This window comes from Diadema antillarum, unplaced genomic scaffold (assembly GCF_040938485.1).
Source record: "Diadema antillarum isolate AM-2024a unplaced genomic scaffold, OU_Dant_1.0 scf00000145, whole genome shotgun sequence".
Taxonomy (NCBI): Eukaryota; Metazoa; Echinodermata; class Echinoidea; order Diadematoida; family Diadematidae; genus Diadema; species Diadema antillarum.
In genome coordinates this window covers 1,353,055-1,369,210 of record NW_027271034.1, presented here as the reverse complement: position 1 = coordinate 1,369,210, position 16,156 = coordinate 1,353,055, and the positions used below count along the sequence as shown (strand labels likewise).

Sequence of the window (16,156 nt, the reverse complement as noted above, 5' to 3'; positions counted from 1 at the left end):
AATATTGAAACATTAGAAATTACAGTATTTGACCTTTCCGTTCGCACTGCAGTGAAATATACTGGCGTTATGGCACCAAGGAACATTTTAATGGTGACATATAACCACTGTAATGTACATTCACAATTGACTTAGCAGTCTGCTGCATGCAGCTGATATCAAAATAGCTTGGCCTGCTATAATGCACACTGAGCATGGGGCTTCCAGGACCTCTATAAATGGAAGTTGTGTGACAAAAATTTGTGATTTTCTGTAATTAGGTTCACACTGCAAACAGAAACAGCAAGCTTTACCCGCACATCAAAAATAAAAACAACAAAAACAACAAAAAACAAAAAACACACCCACACCCACACTAACACCCACACGCTCCACTGTCTGTTTTCATGGCAAAGTTGTGGATAGCTATCATATTGGCATTGCAAGTCACCCAGCAAATTTCACCATGACATTGTGATTTTTCTGATATGTTTTCTTTTGTCATTATGAGTAGGTGAAATAGAAGAAAACAACACTTAATGTGTCTTCAAATAGGAATGTAAAATTACTGCAGCTGGAGAGACATACCTGTTATTTAAAAACACCATAAGCAGGAATTGAGGAGAAATGGTGTCTTGTATGGGTTGTATGTGTGAATGCTTGCGTTGGTAGTGTATGATTGCGTATTTGTTGTGTGTGCATGTGTATGTATGTTTGTATATTTGTGTTGTGTGCTTTGATGAATTATATACAGTATATTTAGGCCTGTACATTGAGCAAGATGGCTTTGTCTTTGTGTTTGTGTGTATGAATGGTATATATTACAGTGTGCATGTGTGTATACTATGGTATTTGTGTGTATGCTATGGCATGTGTATGTGGGGGGGGGGGGGTGGTAATGTATGTGTGCATGCATAAGGCATTTATTGGGACATATTTCAAAGAATCATATTATAGACATGTTGAAGTACAAAAGAACTTAATGGGCCTTTATACTCCTTGGAATTTCATTGAGCATTGCTACATTCTAATATACTTTAATTTGATTTTTAAATTCCATGATCGTTTAGAGAGCACTTATGAAAATTACATGAACACAATGATTGCCATCAATTTTTATAATTCTAAAAGCAGAAATTGCTCGCAATAAATTTTTTGTGCTTGGCCATTAAGACAGATTATGCCTGTTTTTTTATTTCACAGACAGTCACAAGAATTGAGCAAGCACTTCAAACAACTCACTGCTGCCATGATGGCTAAGGTCTTTTGGCAGCACATACTAGAGTAAAAGGTTACTGGTCTGCATTATGATGCCAAATTCACTCATCTAATTACACTAGTGAACATGAAGGAAGCTACAAATAAAATAAGAGCTACATGTATACCCATACAATATGATATAGAATTCGTAACCACAGATGCAGCCTAACCCGATGAAACGTAAACATGTTGCGTGGTGCCTGTATGTGCATCGTTCAAAAGCAAATTCAGTGCATGCACAAAAATAAACAATAAAGTCACATGTTTTTATTTTAATTGTGCTTGTTTCAGTTCACAAAAAAAAATATGCAAAAATTTCTTCTGTTATAGTAAATACATGACATTGTGTAGATACATGCTCATTGCAACCTGGGTGTAACTATCACCTATGGTGCAATTTTTTACTCTTCTTTCAATGTATAGGTTAATACCACACGAAAGGAATTGCTATCACAAGCCCCTTTAATATTGTCATCACATTTCGTCTTTGTGTCTCCAGGTTTGGTTTGAGGGATTGCTGTCGATAACGCACAATGTCAAGGCCAACAATGTCTGCCCTATGCAGAGTCTACAAAAACAGTGAGTTCTTCCAGACAATAAGAATATTAAATGTTTGAATTTATTTGTAAAACTTATAATCTTTCTCAGCTTACTGTAAGTCATTCAGATGGATATACAAATGATCCACAAAAAGAAAAGATAAAGTGCATTTTATTTAAAACAGAACATTATCACTAGAGAAACAGGAACTGGTATACATTTTACTATTCTAGATGGATTCATTGTGATTAAGTGTATATTTCTTGATGCATTCCCCTGTCTGTTAGGAGAAATTACTTGAAAGAAAAGGTTTTTGTGACTGAAAAGAGTGAAACACAGCGAAAAGCACGAGACAAATTGGACAAATACGAGGAATAGTCTACCATCCTAATGTCAGAAATTGGACTGTCTTGGTGTCCCATGTACATCTCAAAGTGTTTTCCAAAGTACTCTGACTGAATTATCTTGTAATTTGGGTCCTTGAAAGGTATTATCTGTTCATTAAGTTTTTCTCAAAAAAAGATCCTGTAATTATCTCATTTATAATAGATGACAGAAAAGAAGGAGTGATATTTTGGAAGGGACATTATTGTCATGAAGCTAGTATTGATCTGTTTGTGTGGCCATAAGGATATCAAGCTAGGGGATAGTTCAAACAAAAGTTATAGTAGTGTCTTTTCCTAGATTCTTATTTTATGTCACTACTAGCATCTTCTTGTTGTGCTATTTTGATACCACAGATTTCATTTAACCTGTATGGGTATTCTCTATGTGGTAGTAGACATTACTTGAACAAATAGGGTCAGTGAGAGGAAAACTGGGATCAAGAGAAAAATGTCATGTTTATAAAAAGAAAAGTTATTTTTAAAGAGGAACATTTGCTGATATTGCATTGTATTAATCTTTAAAGAAACTAAAATTGATTGATCCACTCATAGAATTCAATAGTTGCGTCAAGTATAGAATGCAAAAGTGCCTTTGAATAATGAAATCTGGTTGCAAAGTATTTCAGAATGTAACAGAAAAGCTGAGGTATTGTATTATGAAAAACCCTTTCCTGTGCAGCTGGATGAAAATCTGTTTTCAAGTAAACCCCAGCGGACGGATTCCTGTCAAGAATTTAACGAGAACCTTTGCGTCGGGCAAAACAGAGAAGATCGTCTTCAAGTCCCTTGATGAACTAGGGCTACCCTCTGGCAAGGTAGGAACTGAAAAGGAAAATGTCATTGATACATTCTTCCATATGTGTGTATGTATGTGTGTGTGTGTGTGTGTATGTGTGTGTGTGTGTGTGTGTTTGTCTTTGCCTTCTTTTTGTCCTGTCTGTATGCCATCTCCCTCTCTTTTCACTCAATTTCTTTCATGTCGCTATTTTTCTCATCTCGTTTTGATCATCCTGATGTTGTTTTCCTTGTTGTTAGAAATCTTTTGCTTCTGTTTCATTTGTGATCATCCAGAGTTCTCCACCCTTGCTAACCTTAACCCTCTAAGTATTGGCTGTTTGTTCATCAGCCTGTCCAATCCTTCTATGACATGCTTTGATAATGTTGCGTGGTTTCACCTCTCCGTCTTGTGAGAACCGTATTTCTTCCAGTAGGTTATTGTTTATCGTTTGCTCGTATCTGTCAGGCCAGCCACCATTTATCACAATACTATACTCTCCGGGTCTATCTTGTTTATGCCTTGCTCTGCCCTCCTCCTCCTCCCCCGCTTTGCTTTGACATTGCTCTGTTCTGCTTTTGAGAGGAGGACACACCCTGTTTTCGAGTCAACACAGGATCAGTGTACTGAATATGTTATCAGTATTGTGCCACGCCCATATATGTTGTACCTCTTCTTTGATCTCCATAAGTATGCAGTCTCAATGGCTAATGAGAGAGATGCAGCGCCGCTGGAGCTTACTTTGAGTTTGGCAGTTATTCTCTCTCCACTTTCCTTCAGCAGTTTTCAAGAAAAATACCACTGTTCGCAAGAGAAGGGGTTAAGTGGGGATGGTCAATAACCAAACCTCGCTTAACCTTTAAATGTAGGGGGCATGAGAGAGGTGAGCTTCATTTGATTGACAGTTTGACATTATCGTTACCTCGTAGGGCGGTGAACACTACTCGTCTGAGTGTTAGCAGTGCTCTTTTCACATGTCAAGAAATGAGGGCATGTTCTCCAGGACCTGCTGCTTGTGTTTGCATGTAGATTCAGAGAGGTTTATCCAAAATAGCTGAAAGGAAGAAAACAGACACTTGACCCTATTACTTAAAAAAAACCACCATGTTTGCATATCTTGTATTTCGATAAATCTTAATGAAGAGGTTTTGATCAGGCACGACATTTCCTATTAATGATGTGCCGTATGGTTTCAGATAGGTCAGATGAACAGAACATACAAATGCTTATAGGAACGGCATTTTTTGTTGTAAAATGACTATTTGTGCCAAGTATGACCGTCAACATAGACTCTCTCAGCTATAGCTGCCTGATGCTACCAGCCAAATGATAAAAAAAGAAGAAGTCTATAAGGATTTTGTTGTCTTTTTACTGTTTGCTTTTGTTTGATTGGCTCATAAATTTGTGTGCTATGGCACATCAATTTAAAGCTGGCTTCAGATCGTTTGCTCTCTTTCTCTCTTGCTCATTCTTTTCAAATATGCTAGTTTATGCTTTTGAATTTTTGTTCACTTATGGGGTTGAAGCGTAGAATGAAGGAAAACTCCGAATTTCAAATTGAATTCATTGTTGGTGAAGGTCAGGACTGGTGATACGTTCTCCATAATGGGCATTAGATTGCACAGAAAATGATGACGGCATTGTTTCTACGCTGAGCAGGAGGAAAAGAAATTCTTCACATCAAAGACAAGTTTATGCATGGTAGCAGGCGGCAAGTTCTCCACATCAGATAGTCCAAATTTGGGCATAATGAATGAATTATCCTCTCGCCCCCCCAAGAGTACCCAGCCAGCCGACATTCATCACCCTCATTGGCATATGCAATGCAAAAATTGGCGGGATTGAGTCAAAAAAAGTGACCTCCAAATTGGAGGGGGGGGGGGGGGGGAAGGGGTGTATGGAAAATAGGTCGGTTGGATCAAGCTGAAGAGGATCCCTCTTTGCAGAGATGGTTACCGCATCCAACGGGGCAAACTTCAAGGGGAGATGCATGCAGAATAATGCATGATGGTTTTCTTTGGGAGAGTGCCCGGAAGAATTGGGATGCAGTGCAATCAATTCTGTGGGGATTATTGGCAGTGAGGTAGGAAATGCGTTTAGAAGAATGTTGTTGAGCCCTATTAGCCCAGCTTGATCTTGCTGACCAGGCAAGACGGTGGGGTAGGGTGGGGGGGGGGGATGTGGGGGGAGGGGAGGTAGGTGATGGAGAGGTTCCATTTCTCTTTCCCAATACATGTATTTTAAGGAAGGGGATATAAGAGATACATAAAGGGGGCTGCATAGAGTGGGATCCATCTGTTTGCAGGCCAACTTCATAGGTTATATTCTTTTCTGAAGTGCAAATGTTAGGGCTTTAAGTCAAAATCAAACCATTTTTTTTTTGGGTCTTCTGATCAATGTCAGTCAAATTGACTTTTTATGCCTCCGCAACGAAGTGGCCGGAGGCATTATGTTTTCGGGTCGTCCGTCCGTCCGTCCGTCCGTCTGTCCGTCCGTACGTCCGTACGTCCGTACGTCCGTACCTCCGTCCGTACGTCCGTCCGTCCCGTTTTGTTTTTGTCGATATCTCAAGAACCGTGTGGTGGTTTTACATCAAACTTGGTATGAGGGTATATCCTTGGGGGATAATACTTTGTGTGGATTTTAGGGTCACAGGGTCAAAGGTCAAAGGTCACAGGTTATTTTGTGCAAAAAACAAATTGAAATTTCATGTTTTTCTCCATATCTCGCAAATGGTTCAAGGTATCTTCATGGAACTATGCTTGTACTGATGGGCAGTGATTATCTAGGGAAGTTGGGGGTCATGGGTCAAAGGTCATGGGTCAAAGGTCAAGGTCAACTCCTCAAAATATCACTACTTTCCTTAAAATGCAATATGCCTGAAGGTTTTTTTTTTTTTTTTTAACTTGATGTATGGCATGTATTACCCAATATATATTTTTGGGGAAATTTCTTGCCAAAAGGTCAAAGGTCAAAAGGTAAAAGGTCAAGTGAAAGTGCTAAATTGCACTTTTTCCTCCATATCTCGAAAGTAACTCAAGGTATCATCATGAAACTTACATATTTATGCCTGTTCAACCTAACAGTGATTCTCTTTGGAACTGTGAGGTCAAAGGTCAAAGGCCAGGTTTAAATATGCTGTTTTCCCATTTGATACTGAAATTATACTTTTTCTCAATACCTTGAAAATTACTCAATGCATAAACTTATAAAAGGGTCAAAAGTCAAGTAAAAATCATGAGTTCCCCAAATACCTGCACTCTGACATTTTAATCATTCATCCAATTGAACCTAGTTCTAGGAAAGTGAACATTCAGCACATTTGTGTCAAACCTGTCATTTTAATATTTTGCCAATTGTGTGAAACTGTCATCACACATTGTCAAGACATTGTACTATAGACCTATTAGGAGAACCATGCATTATGGCGGAGGCATATCAGTAGCCGTAGCGATATATCTAGTTTGTGTTCTATTTTGTCCTGACCTATAGTGTATTTCTGTTTTGCTTTGTCAAATGCTTTTATGTATCGATGTTTTTTACCAAAATGAATTTCTTGAAATGTTGATTTTGAATTATGAAGCTCGAAATACACATTCAACAACAAACAAAACAAAAATTACAATCAGAAGGGCAAACATGCACGAACTACTGTTAAAATGAACTGCTCCTGTTTCTAAGTGATGATTAGAGTGATAATTGCACTTGACAGGGAAGAAAATTATTCTGTGAGCATCTCCACAGTGATATAATTGTACTTCTGATTTTATACCAAGTTTGTAGCATTAAAAAAGAATATAAATTGTATATGAGGTTCTGCTCAGTAAGGCCTAGTTGATACCAGTTTCCCAAATTTAGCATAATGGCCTGAATTTGCATTCATTGAACACAAAATGTTTTGAGGTGTTCAACATGTTAACACAGCTATTGCTGTACAGTGTCTGAGACATAAACATCTTACAAATATATGATGTATGGGTCCAATTGCAAACAGAGTACTGTGAAAGTGGATATTTTTCAGGCTTGGCTGGGTAAGACAAATTTCACATGTTTTTAATTTCACAGAATCAGGACATTAATTACTGGAACATATAAGCATGCAAAAATATTCCTGTGCTTTTAGTTTCATGCTAGCTTCTAGTTGCACGAAATGCGCGAAAGTGTCCACACAGCAAAAATTTCCACTTTTACAGTATAAGATGGGGGGGGGGGGGTGGACTCACCTGATATGAAAAACACGTCGTCAGTTTCTAAGGAATTAAAATGAAGCCTTTTGAATGTTGTTATGGAGTGCACACATTGATTTTATGTCATCTCTGATACTTACCTGAATCAATGCAATAATCAAACAAACATAAGAAACCTCATGAGGAAAAGTACTGCTTGCTTGGTTGATGTCATGCATATTATGGTCATTATGCAGTGTGGCTAATCTTGAAAAAAAAAGTGATGTCACATAGATGTGTCGATTTTAAAGAGAAAAACAAAACTTTGAAGTGCAGTACATAACTGTAGATGGCTTCTTTAAAGGACAAGTTCACCTTCATAAACATAAGGATTGAGAAAATGCAACAATATTAATAGAACACATCAGTGAAAGTTTGAGGAAAATTGGACAATCGATGCAGAAGTTATGAATTTTTTAAATTTTTGTGTTGGAACCACTGGATGAGGAGACTACTACAGCTTGTGAGTCATATGCGTACAACAGTATAAAGAAAATGTAAAAGAAAATTCAACATATTTTCACTTTTTTCACATAATAAAAGAGCACTTGACTTGCCTCTTTCTAAAGGCAGGGGGAATAATATTACCCATAACATTTGTCGGTAACAAGTCAGGGGAATGTGTACTTTTTTCAACAGATGGAATTTTGTGAAATTCTCTTTATATTTTCCTTATATTGTTGTACGCATGTGACATCTAAGTTATTCATACACTGCAGTAGTCTTCTCATCCAGCGGGTACTGCACAAAAACTTCAAAAATTCATAACTTTTGAACGGATTGTCTGATTTTCCTCAAACTTTCAATGATGTGTTCTACTAATATCGCTACATTCTCTCAATCCTTATGTTTATGAAGGTGAACTTGTCCTTTAATGCTCAGCAGAGTACAGTAAAATATGTGTCACAGGAGGGAGGCAGACACTGGACTGTTTACGGCTGTTAAGGCAATGCTGAATATAGACTAGTATCCCTCTCTCATGCACTCCCATGTAAATTGAAGGAAAAAAGACACAAATCAAGATGTCACCTAACTTATCATGTTTGAAAGTTTTTGCATGGTGTCAGATAACTTTTCATCAGCTGCTTAGTACATTTTCTGTATCATGTGCACCTTACTACGTGGAGGTACTGAATAGTAATTCTTATTATCATTAGATTTATGCATTTCTCAAATGGTTGCTTTATTGTAACATTTTTTTGCATATCTCATACATCAAAGTCAGGCGGAATATATACGTATTATGTATGATGGATATGATTGTAAATGACAGGAGGTACATTGGTTGGGATGGAGAAGAGAGAAAAAAGTTATGACAGTAATGGTACATACAGTTAGGAATGTATAAAGACACTGGGGGAGATAGAGGGATGTGTGACATTTTCCCTCCAAACATGAGTGCTTTCCAATTACTCACCTCGTATTCAGTGTTGTTGCAATTAAGGAATCAGTTTGTGTGTCATGTATAAAAGGAGTGTACTTTTAAAGTCAAAGCTTTAGCAGTAGACTATGCCTTGGATTCTATTTGAAGGCCATTTCTTTTATGCTTTGTGAGGATGAGGAGGAAAACTAGGCCCCGTGTGCTGCTTTGTAGGCCGGGTATTGTGACTTGCCTTTCATAGAGTTGACTCAAAGACTTGAATGCTCCAAAGATGTATCTTCAATGTGAGAATACCCTTTGCAAAGACATAACCTCATTAGCAGAAGCCTCACCATGATGAAATTCCACTATTTCCATGGCAACCGGATCAATTCACTCTACTGCCACCCAGGCACATCCTTCAGATTTAGTAATGTCCCTTCACTCACTGCTATTGTACTCACACTTACCGCATTTGTGAGTTTGCCCTCTTTCCTATCTAAGTTATATTGTTGCATGCAATATTTGTAACTCAATCTCTCCGCAGACATTGAGACGAGAGTGGCTTCACTAGCCATGTTGGAAAAGCATCTAAAGACATAATTATTTTCAGAGTGGTGGATGTATCAAATGTGAGAGAACTTTGCTTCTTGATGAAAAATACAAACAAGCCTACTAAAAGGTTATGGTCTACTTAATTCATATTGCAATTACTCATGTACAGTGACATATTCATCAAAATAATGACTTTTTTATTGCAGTAATTGAATGTTTACTGACTTATTACATCTTGCCCATGGATGTTTAAGACTTGTGAAAAAAAAAAGATGTCACAAAGGTAAAACAGCTTGATGATATGAAGCCTTAGTAATATGTTTGCAGTAGAAATTTTCATGCAAGATATTAGTCAGACATATATGATAATAAAAATGAAATCTATGAATATCATTTTATTTGCAACAACATTGAACAATCAGATCAAAATGATACATAAATAAAACAAATCTGCTGATATCTATGTATGTAACACTGATGGGATCTTTCTTTTTAGCAGATTTATGCGCCATACAAATGCTGTTAATCATCATCATCATCATCATTATCATCTTACAATGTACTTGCACTCATATAAATTCATTTTTTTTTTCTGCTCATGTGAACTTCAAAGGAAAGTAAAATTTGACAGTCCTGTCCTTGAAGCGGTTATGCCAGACCATTCTTGGCCTAGAGCACTTACTTTTTTTCCTCATTTCAAATTTCTTTCTTGATCCAACATTTATTAGGACAAGCATGGTGCAGCATATTAACAAGATACAAGTGTATCTTGTCACAACAGTATGTTGTTTGTATGTGCATTGTGCAGTGTGTACCTTGGATTCCACTCAAATTGGAAAGTATCTTGAATATTGGTAACTCTTAACCCGTTGAGGACAGTTTGATTTTGCTACAACACGCATTTCCCATAGACACTTGCCTGAGTATACTTGGGACTTGTCCTCAACGAATTAAAGGGAAGGTAAACCCAAAGAGCAATGTGGATTGAGTGAAAGCAGCAACATTAGTAGAACACAGTGAAAGTTTGAGGAAAATCGGACAATCGATGCAAAAGTTATGAATTTTTAAAGTTTTGGTGTTGGAACCGCTGGATGAGGAGACTACTAGAGGATATGACGTATGAGTGGACAACAATACAAAGAAAATATAAAGGAAATTCAACAAAAATTCACTTTTCTAGAATTATGAAAGAGCAATGGACCAACCGCTTTCAGAAAGCAGGGGGAATAATTGCTACCCTTAGCATATGTCAATATCAAGTTGATGGAATTTGTAATTTTCATGGAAAATGGATTTTTGTAGAATTTTCTTTATATTTTCTTGGTATTGTTGTCCACTCATACGTCATAACCTCTAGTAGTCTCCTCATCCAGCGGTTCCAACACCAAAACTTTAAAAATTCATAACTTTTGCATCGATTGTCCGATTTTCTTCAAACTTTCACTGATGTGTTCTACTAATGTTGCTGCTTTCACTCAATCCACATTGCTCTTGGGGTTTATCTTCCCTTTAAATTGATATTCATTCCATTTATCGATGAATACCCCCCCCCCCTTTTCCTTCAAATGGGGGAGGGGGAGGTGCAACATTTGATAAAGTTATCAACTTCAGATGAACCTTTTAGGAAAATGTTGCCTTGTAAAGATCATCAACTTTTTAGAAAATTTGTTCAGTGACATATTGCACAGAAAAGTTTGCGCATCAAAATGATTTGCATGTCATTTGTCAATGCACTTCCTTAAAAAGAAAAAGAAAAAGATGGATCCTCTTTCATTTGTTAATATTCTGTGTTGCTACCATTCTGCCAACTTATAATCGTTTGTCTGTTTGTTTGTTCTGTGTACATGACATTTCCTCCAATGGAAAGAAAAAGAACTATAACCATTTTTAGGCCAAACTTACGACTGAAAACTGAGACATTGGGAGATATGTGCCACGTAGAGAGAGTTGTCCTGCGGTGAATAGCGGAGCAGTGGGTCATGATGGTTCATATCTAATTGAATTCATCAAATATTCATACACGTGTGTTTGCCCAGGAGGAGATATTAACAATAAACAGTTCATTCTGGTGGCCGTGCATAATCCATAATATATCAGTGGATATGACCACCCACGCACAATTATCATCAATCTTGCACTGGTTATTTCTCTTGTGTGTCCTGTCATAGGGAAAGTTATTTGCCAGCAAATGAGGCATTTTTTTTATATTCTTGCCATAAAACTTCTGAATGTGTGGCAGTTTGTACATTTTGAAATCAGTAGTGTAGATTTGAAATACCATGCCATGATCAGAAGTGTGTGGAACAACCATAGATGGGTTTGTTATTCAGAAATTTATTACATTTCATATGCCATGGGTGACCATGTAAAAATGACAAATGTGTGTGATGTTCAGAGTGATGTATGTAGAAGGTTTTCTCATCCTTTCTGAGGGAGGTTTGTCAAAATGGGACAAAATGTTTAGCCCTGCAAATCTGAAGAGTCTGGAGAATGCATGGAATTCTAGAATCAAGAAATCATTGTTTTGCATGTTTGTTAGGTCTCCACCATGATGGGACATGATAGACCACCAACACATCCTTAGCTGATGAAACTCTTGTGCCTCAGTCATACCTTTAATCCGTTCTATACGGGAACCTGGTGGCCTGTGTATTAAGTCTTTGGGGATTTCAGAATTCAGTGTCGAACAGGTTAATATCCAATGATAACTATCAGAATAAGATATGAACTGACTCCATCACTTTGTGCCATTATCATCACGACTTTATAGGACAGGTAGATTTTGTTCAAATGCGTTGTTTTTTAATCACAGGCACACAAACACACATACACACTCACACACACACACACACACACACACACACGCACACATACACACACACACACACACACACACACACACACACTTGCACCTCTTCATTGCATCTTTCTTGTGTCATGCCATTTCCAAGTGGTTGCTTGTGGTTGAAAGGCTACACCTCCACACTGGATACCGAGAGAAAAGAACTGTACCAACCATCCCAACGTGGGAAACAATTGGATCGATGGATAGCGCAAAAGGGGTTTGTAACCCAAGCCGTTACCACCCATTCAGATCGTAAGAACGTGAGTCTCAAATATGTTTGAATAGGTTATGACCCAAAGACACAGCACCTTTGGGGTTCAAGTATTTATTCTAGATCTCCTCTTTCACTGGGAAAGCTGTGGCTCCATGGTTACCAATGCAACAGCTGGAAAGTTAGAAGCTGATTGGATATTGTGTGTCTGTTGCCATGGAACTGTAAGTTTATGCATTTTACTCTTGGGCTCCAGATCGTAGTATGTGCATTGGAGCCAAAAGTATGTGAGAGGTTTCCAAATACCACTCTTCAAGGAAACCAAAACCTTGACATACATTTCACAGTTATGTGGAAAGAATGATTTTGACATTAGTACGAGTATAATTTACATTAGAAAACCAGTTTCCTGACAAGCTTTGTAATTATCTACTCATGAATAGAAGCAAACAAGAAATATTTCTGGAATCAGCTTCATGTGTTGTTTCTGTATTAGGCATTTCTACTAGTAAGATGTACAGGAACATGTTTAGTTTTGTGGTATTATGTTCACATGAAAATATACAAAGAGAATGTTCAGATTTTTATTTTTTTTAATTTTTTTTCTTCATTCTGCACATCCCACATAAGAACCAGAGAAGATAAGTCAGCATTGCCATCTTCTCCCAGGCAATTTGTGTCATTTTCTTGTGCAGTGGACTACTGTATATGCCGAATATTTCGTGAGGTTTTTATTTTCGCGAATTTCGTGAGTCAGGTGCTGTTTGTGAAATTAATGACACACGAAAATAATGGCTCTGATCCCAATATCAATGTGACACACATGTACATTTCTCCGTTCAGTCCAGTACTCCATGATCCCGAATTAAACCACTCTTGAAATCGTCCGGAAGTCCCAATTCGCAAAAATTTAGACTCGCTAAATATATGGCGTATACAGTATTCCCCTTTGCATTCATTATTTTGCTCCTTTCTTTTTTGGCAGCAAACTCTTATTGCGCTTTTCAAACCCCTTTTGTACCATATATCAGCTCCTCTTATATACTGTTTTTAAACACTTTCTTCCTGTACCCTCATCACAACTCTCGCATGGCATCCTTTAAAAAAAGAAATATCCCTCTAAAATGCATATTTCTTTTTACTATCTCGTCAATTCTGTTCCGTCATCATGAGACACAACTGTATATTTGTTTTTTTCTCTCTTTTTGGTATGTCACAAAACTTTTTCTGTGCGTCTCGGTCTGTTTATTCTTTCTCCATCTCAGACTCTCTCCATTTTAAATGCACTCTGAGATGCACTCACTTGTTCCTTTTATTTTTCTCTCCTTGGCATAGTGTCTCCCACTTCCCCCTCTCTCTCCACTTCTCCTTCCTACCTAAACAAACATCCATTCCGTGTCCCATAAGCAGGTGTATTGGTTTCACGACTGACATCCAAGGGAGACGCTTGGATCATTTATGCTCACATGTGCCATCCCGAGCACACACACACACACACACACACACACACAATACAACACACATACACACCCTCACTACCAGTTCATGCTTGGGCTGTTCGTCCAATGTACCTTTTGGTGTGAAAACCAAATCTCCTGTGGGAGTCGCTACATTTACGTCGACTGGCGGAGGATCGGCAGCAGATTTCCTTGCAGACTGCCAGTCATGTGTGAGCTGTGATAGGCAGAGTCGCTCCTCTGTCCTGGGATGCATCTAGACCAACATCACCTGAGTGTAATGCAACAATCCCCTGTGTATTACCTGAGACTTCACTCTGTACAATGCCTTTTCTTGATACACATCTGTGCCTGGATCTGTGTCTAGAGGTGTTTCCACTTGGCTTCACAGAAGTACAATTTCATCTGCCTTGTGTAAAATTGCTATTGAAATGAAAGTGGCAGTACATGACACTCACTCTTCACAGTTTCAACCTGTAAGGTGCTTTTAAAAAGAGATCGTGAAAGAAAGAGAAAAAAAGAATGCCTCAAACTTTAAAGTCCATAAGTATATGATTATCATTGGTGCCCTGCTTGTGCTCAATGAGGATAGCTTTATACAAAGGTGGTCTTTAAAGAGCTTAAAAATGATAATATCTAGGTGACAGTATAGACTTCTCATTAATGAATGTTATTTCATGGAAGGGTTAATGCCAACAGCTTCCTATTACGCAAAGGATAAAAGAACAAGATTTGATGTACCGCATTCTTTTGAGCAGATCATCTGTTGTTATTGTTTCTCTCTCATTTTGCTGTTGTTGATGAAAATAAGAACAAAGTCGGTTCGTTCACTTTGGAAAAGTTTTAGCTGAATTAGAGATATTGTACATTTATATAAAGGTATGGCTAAAATGACACAGGTTGTTTATTATAGCCATTTTTTTTTCCTGACAGTACAATGTTGGTCTTTCAAAGCAGAGTGACAATTTGAGGAAAGAGAGATCCTTGTTAAGGAGATGCTCAGCTGAGTGGTGTAATTTTGGGGGAATTATTCATTGAATGGTATGGCCTCCATTCCACACTTCTCAAACTGACCCAGATGTGTAAATAGCTATTCTATCGTCCCTTTTGTACATCAAGACTCGCGTACAGCCATGTCCAATAAGATCAACTTCATTTAAAATACAACAGGTTTCTAAGCAAATTGTCATTAATTCACTGAAAAAAAACCATGTGCATGATAAAAAAAAGATTGTAATAAACCTGTTCGTAAAAAGACTGTTAAGATTTTATTTCATGACCAATTTTTCTCCCCCTTCTTTGGGTCAAATATCACTTTATAACAATCCCTCTTTTCTCATTGACCTCGTTCCTTCTCCTCAAAATTGCTTACAGTTTGGATTTCATAATTTATATTCTTGATTTGCAGCTTCTAGACTGGATTTCTAGTAGAAATCTAAAAGTTGGTAGTTTTCTGTTTTAGTTGAATTTGTCATGGATATGCTTGGACCTGCTGACTAATCATTTTGACATCATTTTCATGTCTTTAAACTAATTTCCAATGGTTGCAGTTCCATTTTAGTGTTTCTTGATATAAAGTGAATACTTTATTCCATTTCTTTATGCACATGTTGATCAATATTTTGAAAACAGAAAACCTTGAAGACTGTAAAAGTGGATATTTTCGTGCGACAAATTTTTCGCACTCAGCCAGGTAAGAAAGAGTTTCGCATGTCTTTAATTCTGCAGAATCAAGATTTAAACTACTGGAACATATGACAAGCAAAAACATTTGCGTGCTTTTATTTTCGCACTTGTTTGTGATTGCGAGAAAAGCGCAAAAATTTCCACTTTTACAGTAGATAAGTGTGTGGTGTATGTTAACACCACAGTAGAGATGTGGAATGTGGTTCCACATGCTTGGAACATGGTTTGATGCATGGCATTCTTATCTGATCTATCAAATGTGGTTCTGCTGATTTGAATAAGGCACTGTTGGAGGCATTCATCATGGAATATCATTGCATTTAACCCTTTGTATGCTTGCGCATTATAGAAAATCCAATGGCATTATACGCACTGTCCAAAATCCTTGACAAAAGAAGGATTCTGAGCAAAATGAGCATACTTGGAGGAATTACTGTCTCTGTGTGCCTGCATTGTCAGTTTGCCATGTTATGGATGTAAGTTAGAGAGGGAAAATGATATACTGTAAAACGAGAAATGTTCGCGTGCATTTTAATTTTGCGAATTTCGCGAGCGCCAAGATTCGCGAAATTAAAATGCATGCGAAATTTCTTATCTACACTATATGCATTGAACGCAAGAGGCAATTCGCAAAAATTTCTTGCCGCGAAAAAGGCCGTCGGCTCCAATTCGTGAAAATTTCGTGCCGCGAATATATCATGTTTTACAGTATGCACACAAGAAGGTGAATGACACTGTTTAAAGGATACCGGCAAAAGATATAATCAAGTGAAATATATGCATTTGAAATTTTTAAAAAAAAGTTATTTGAGGTGAGATAGATCTATCCACACTTTCTGTTTGAAGAGGGAAATATGATGGAGAGAAAATAGAATT

At 37.6% G+C, this 16,156-nt stretch overlaps 1 protein-coding gene across 5 annotated transcripts in view; it reads left to right on the top strand.

The window, feature by feature from the left end:
* Positions 1-16,156, top strand: part of LOC139721562 (1-phosphatidylinositol 4,5-bisphosphate phosphodiesterase beta-4-like) — a 193,997-nt gene that overhangs the window by 96,713 nt on the left and 81,128 nt on the right. For all 5 annotated transcript variants that reach the window (XM_071632882.1, XM_071632881.1, XM_071632878.1 and 2 more), the window contains 2 exons: positions 1,739-1,818; positions 2,845-2,980. In XM_071632882.1, coding sequence (XP_071488983.1) covers positions 1,739-1,818; positions 2,845-2,980 — 216 coding nt within the window. The remainder of the gene's footprint in view (positions 1-1,738; positions 1,819-2,844; positions 2,981-16,156) is intronic.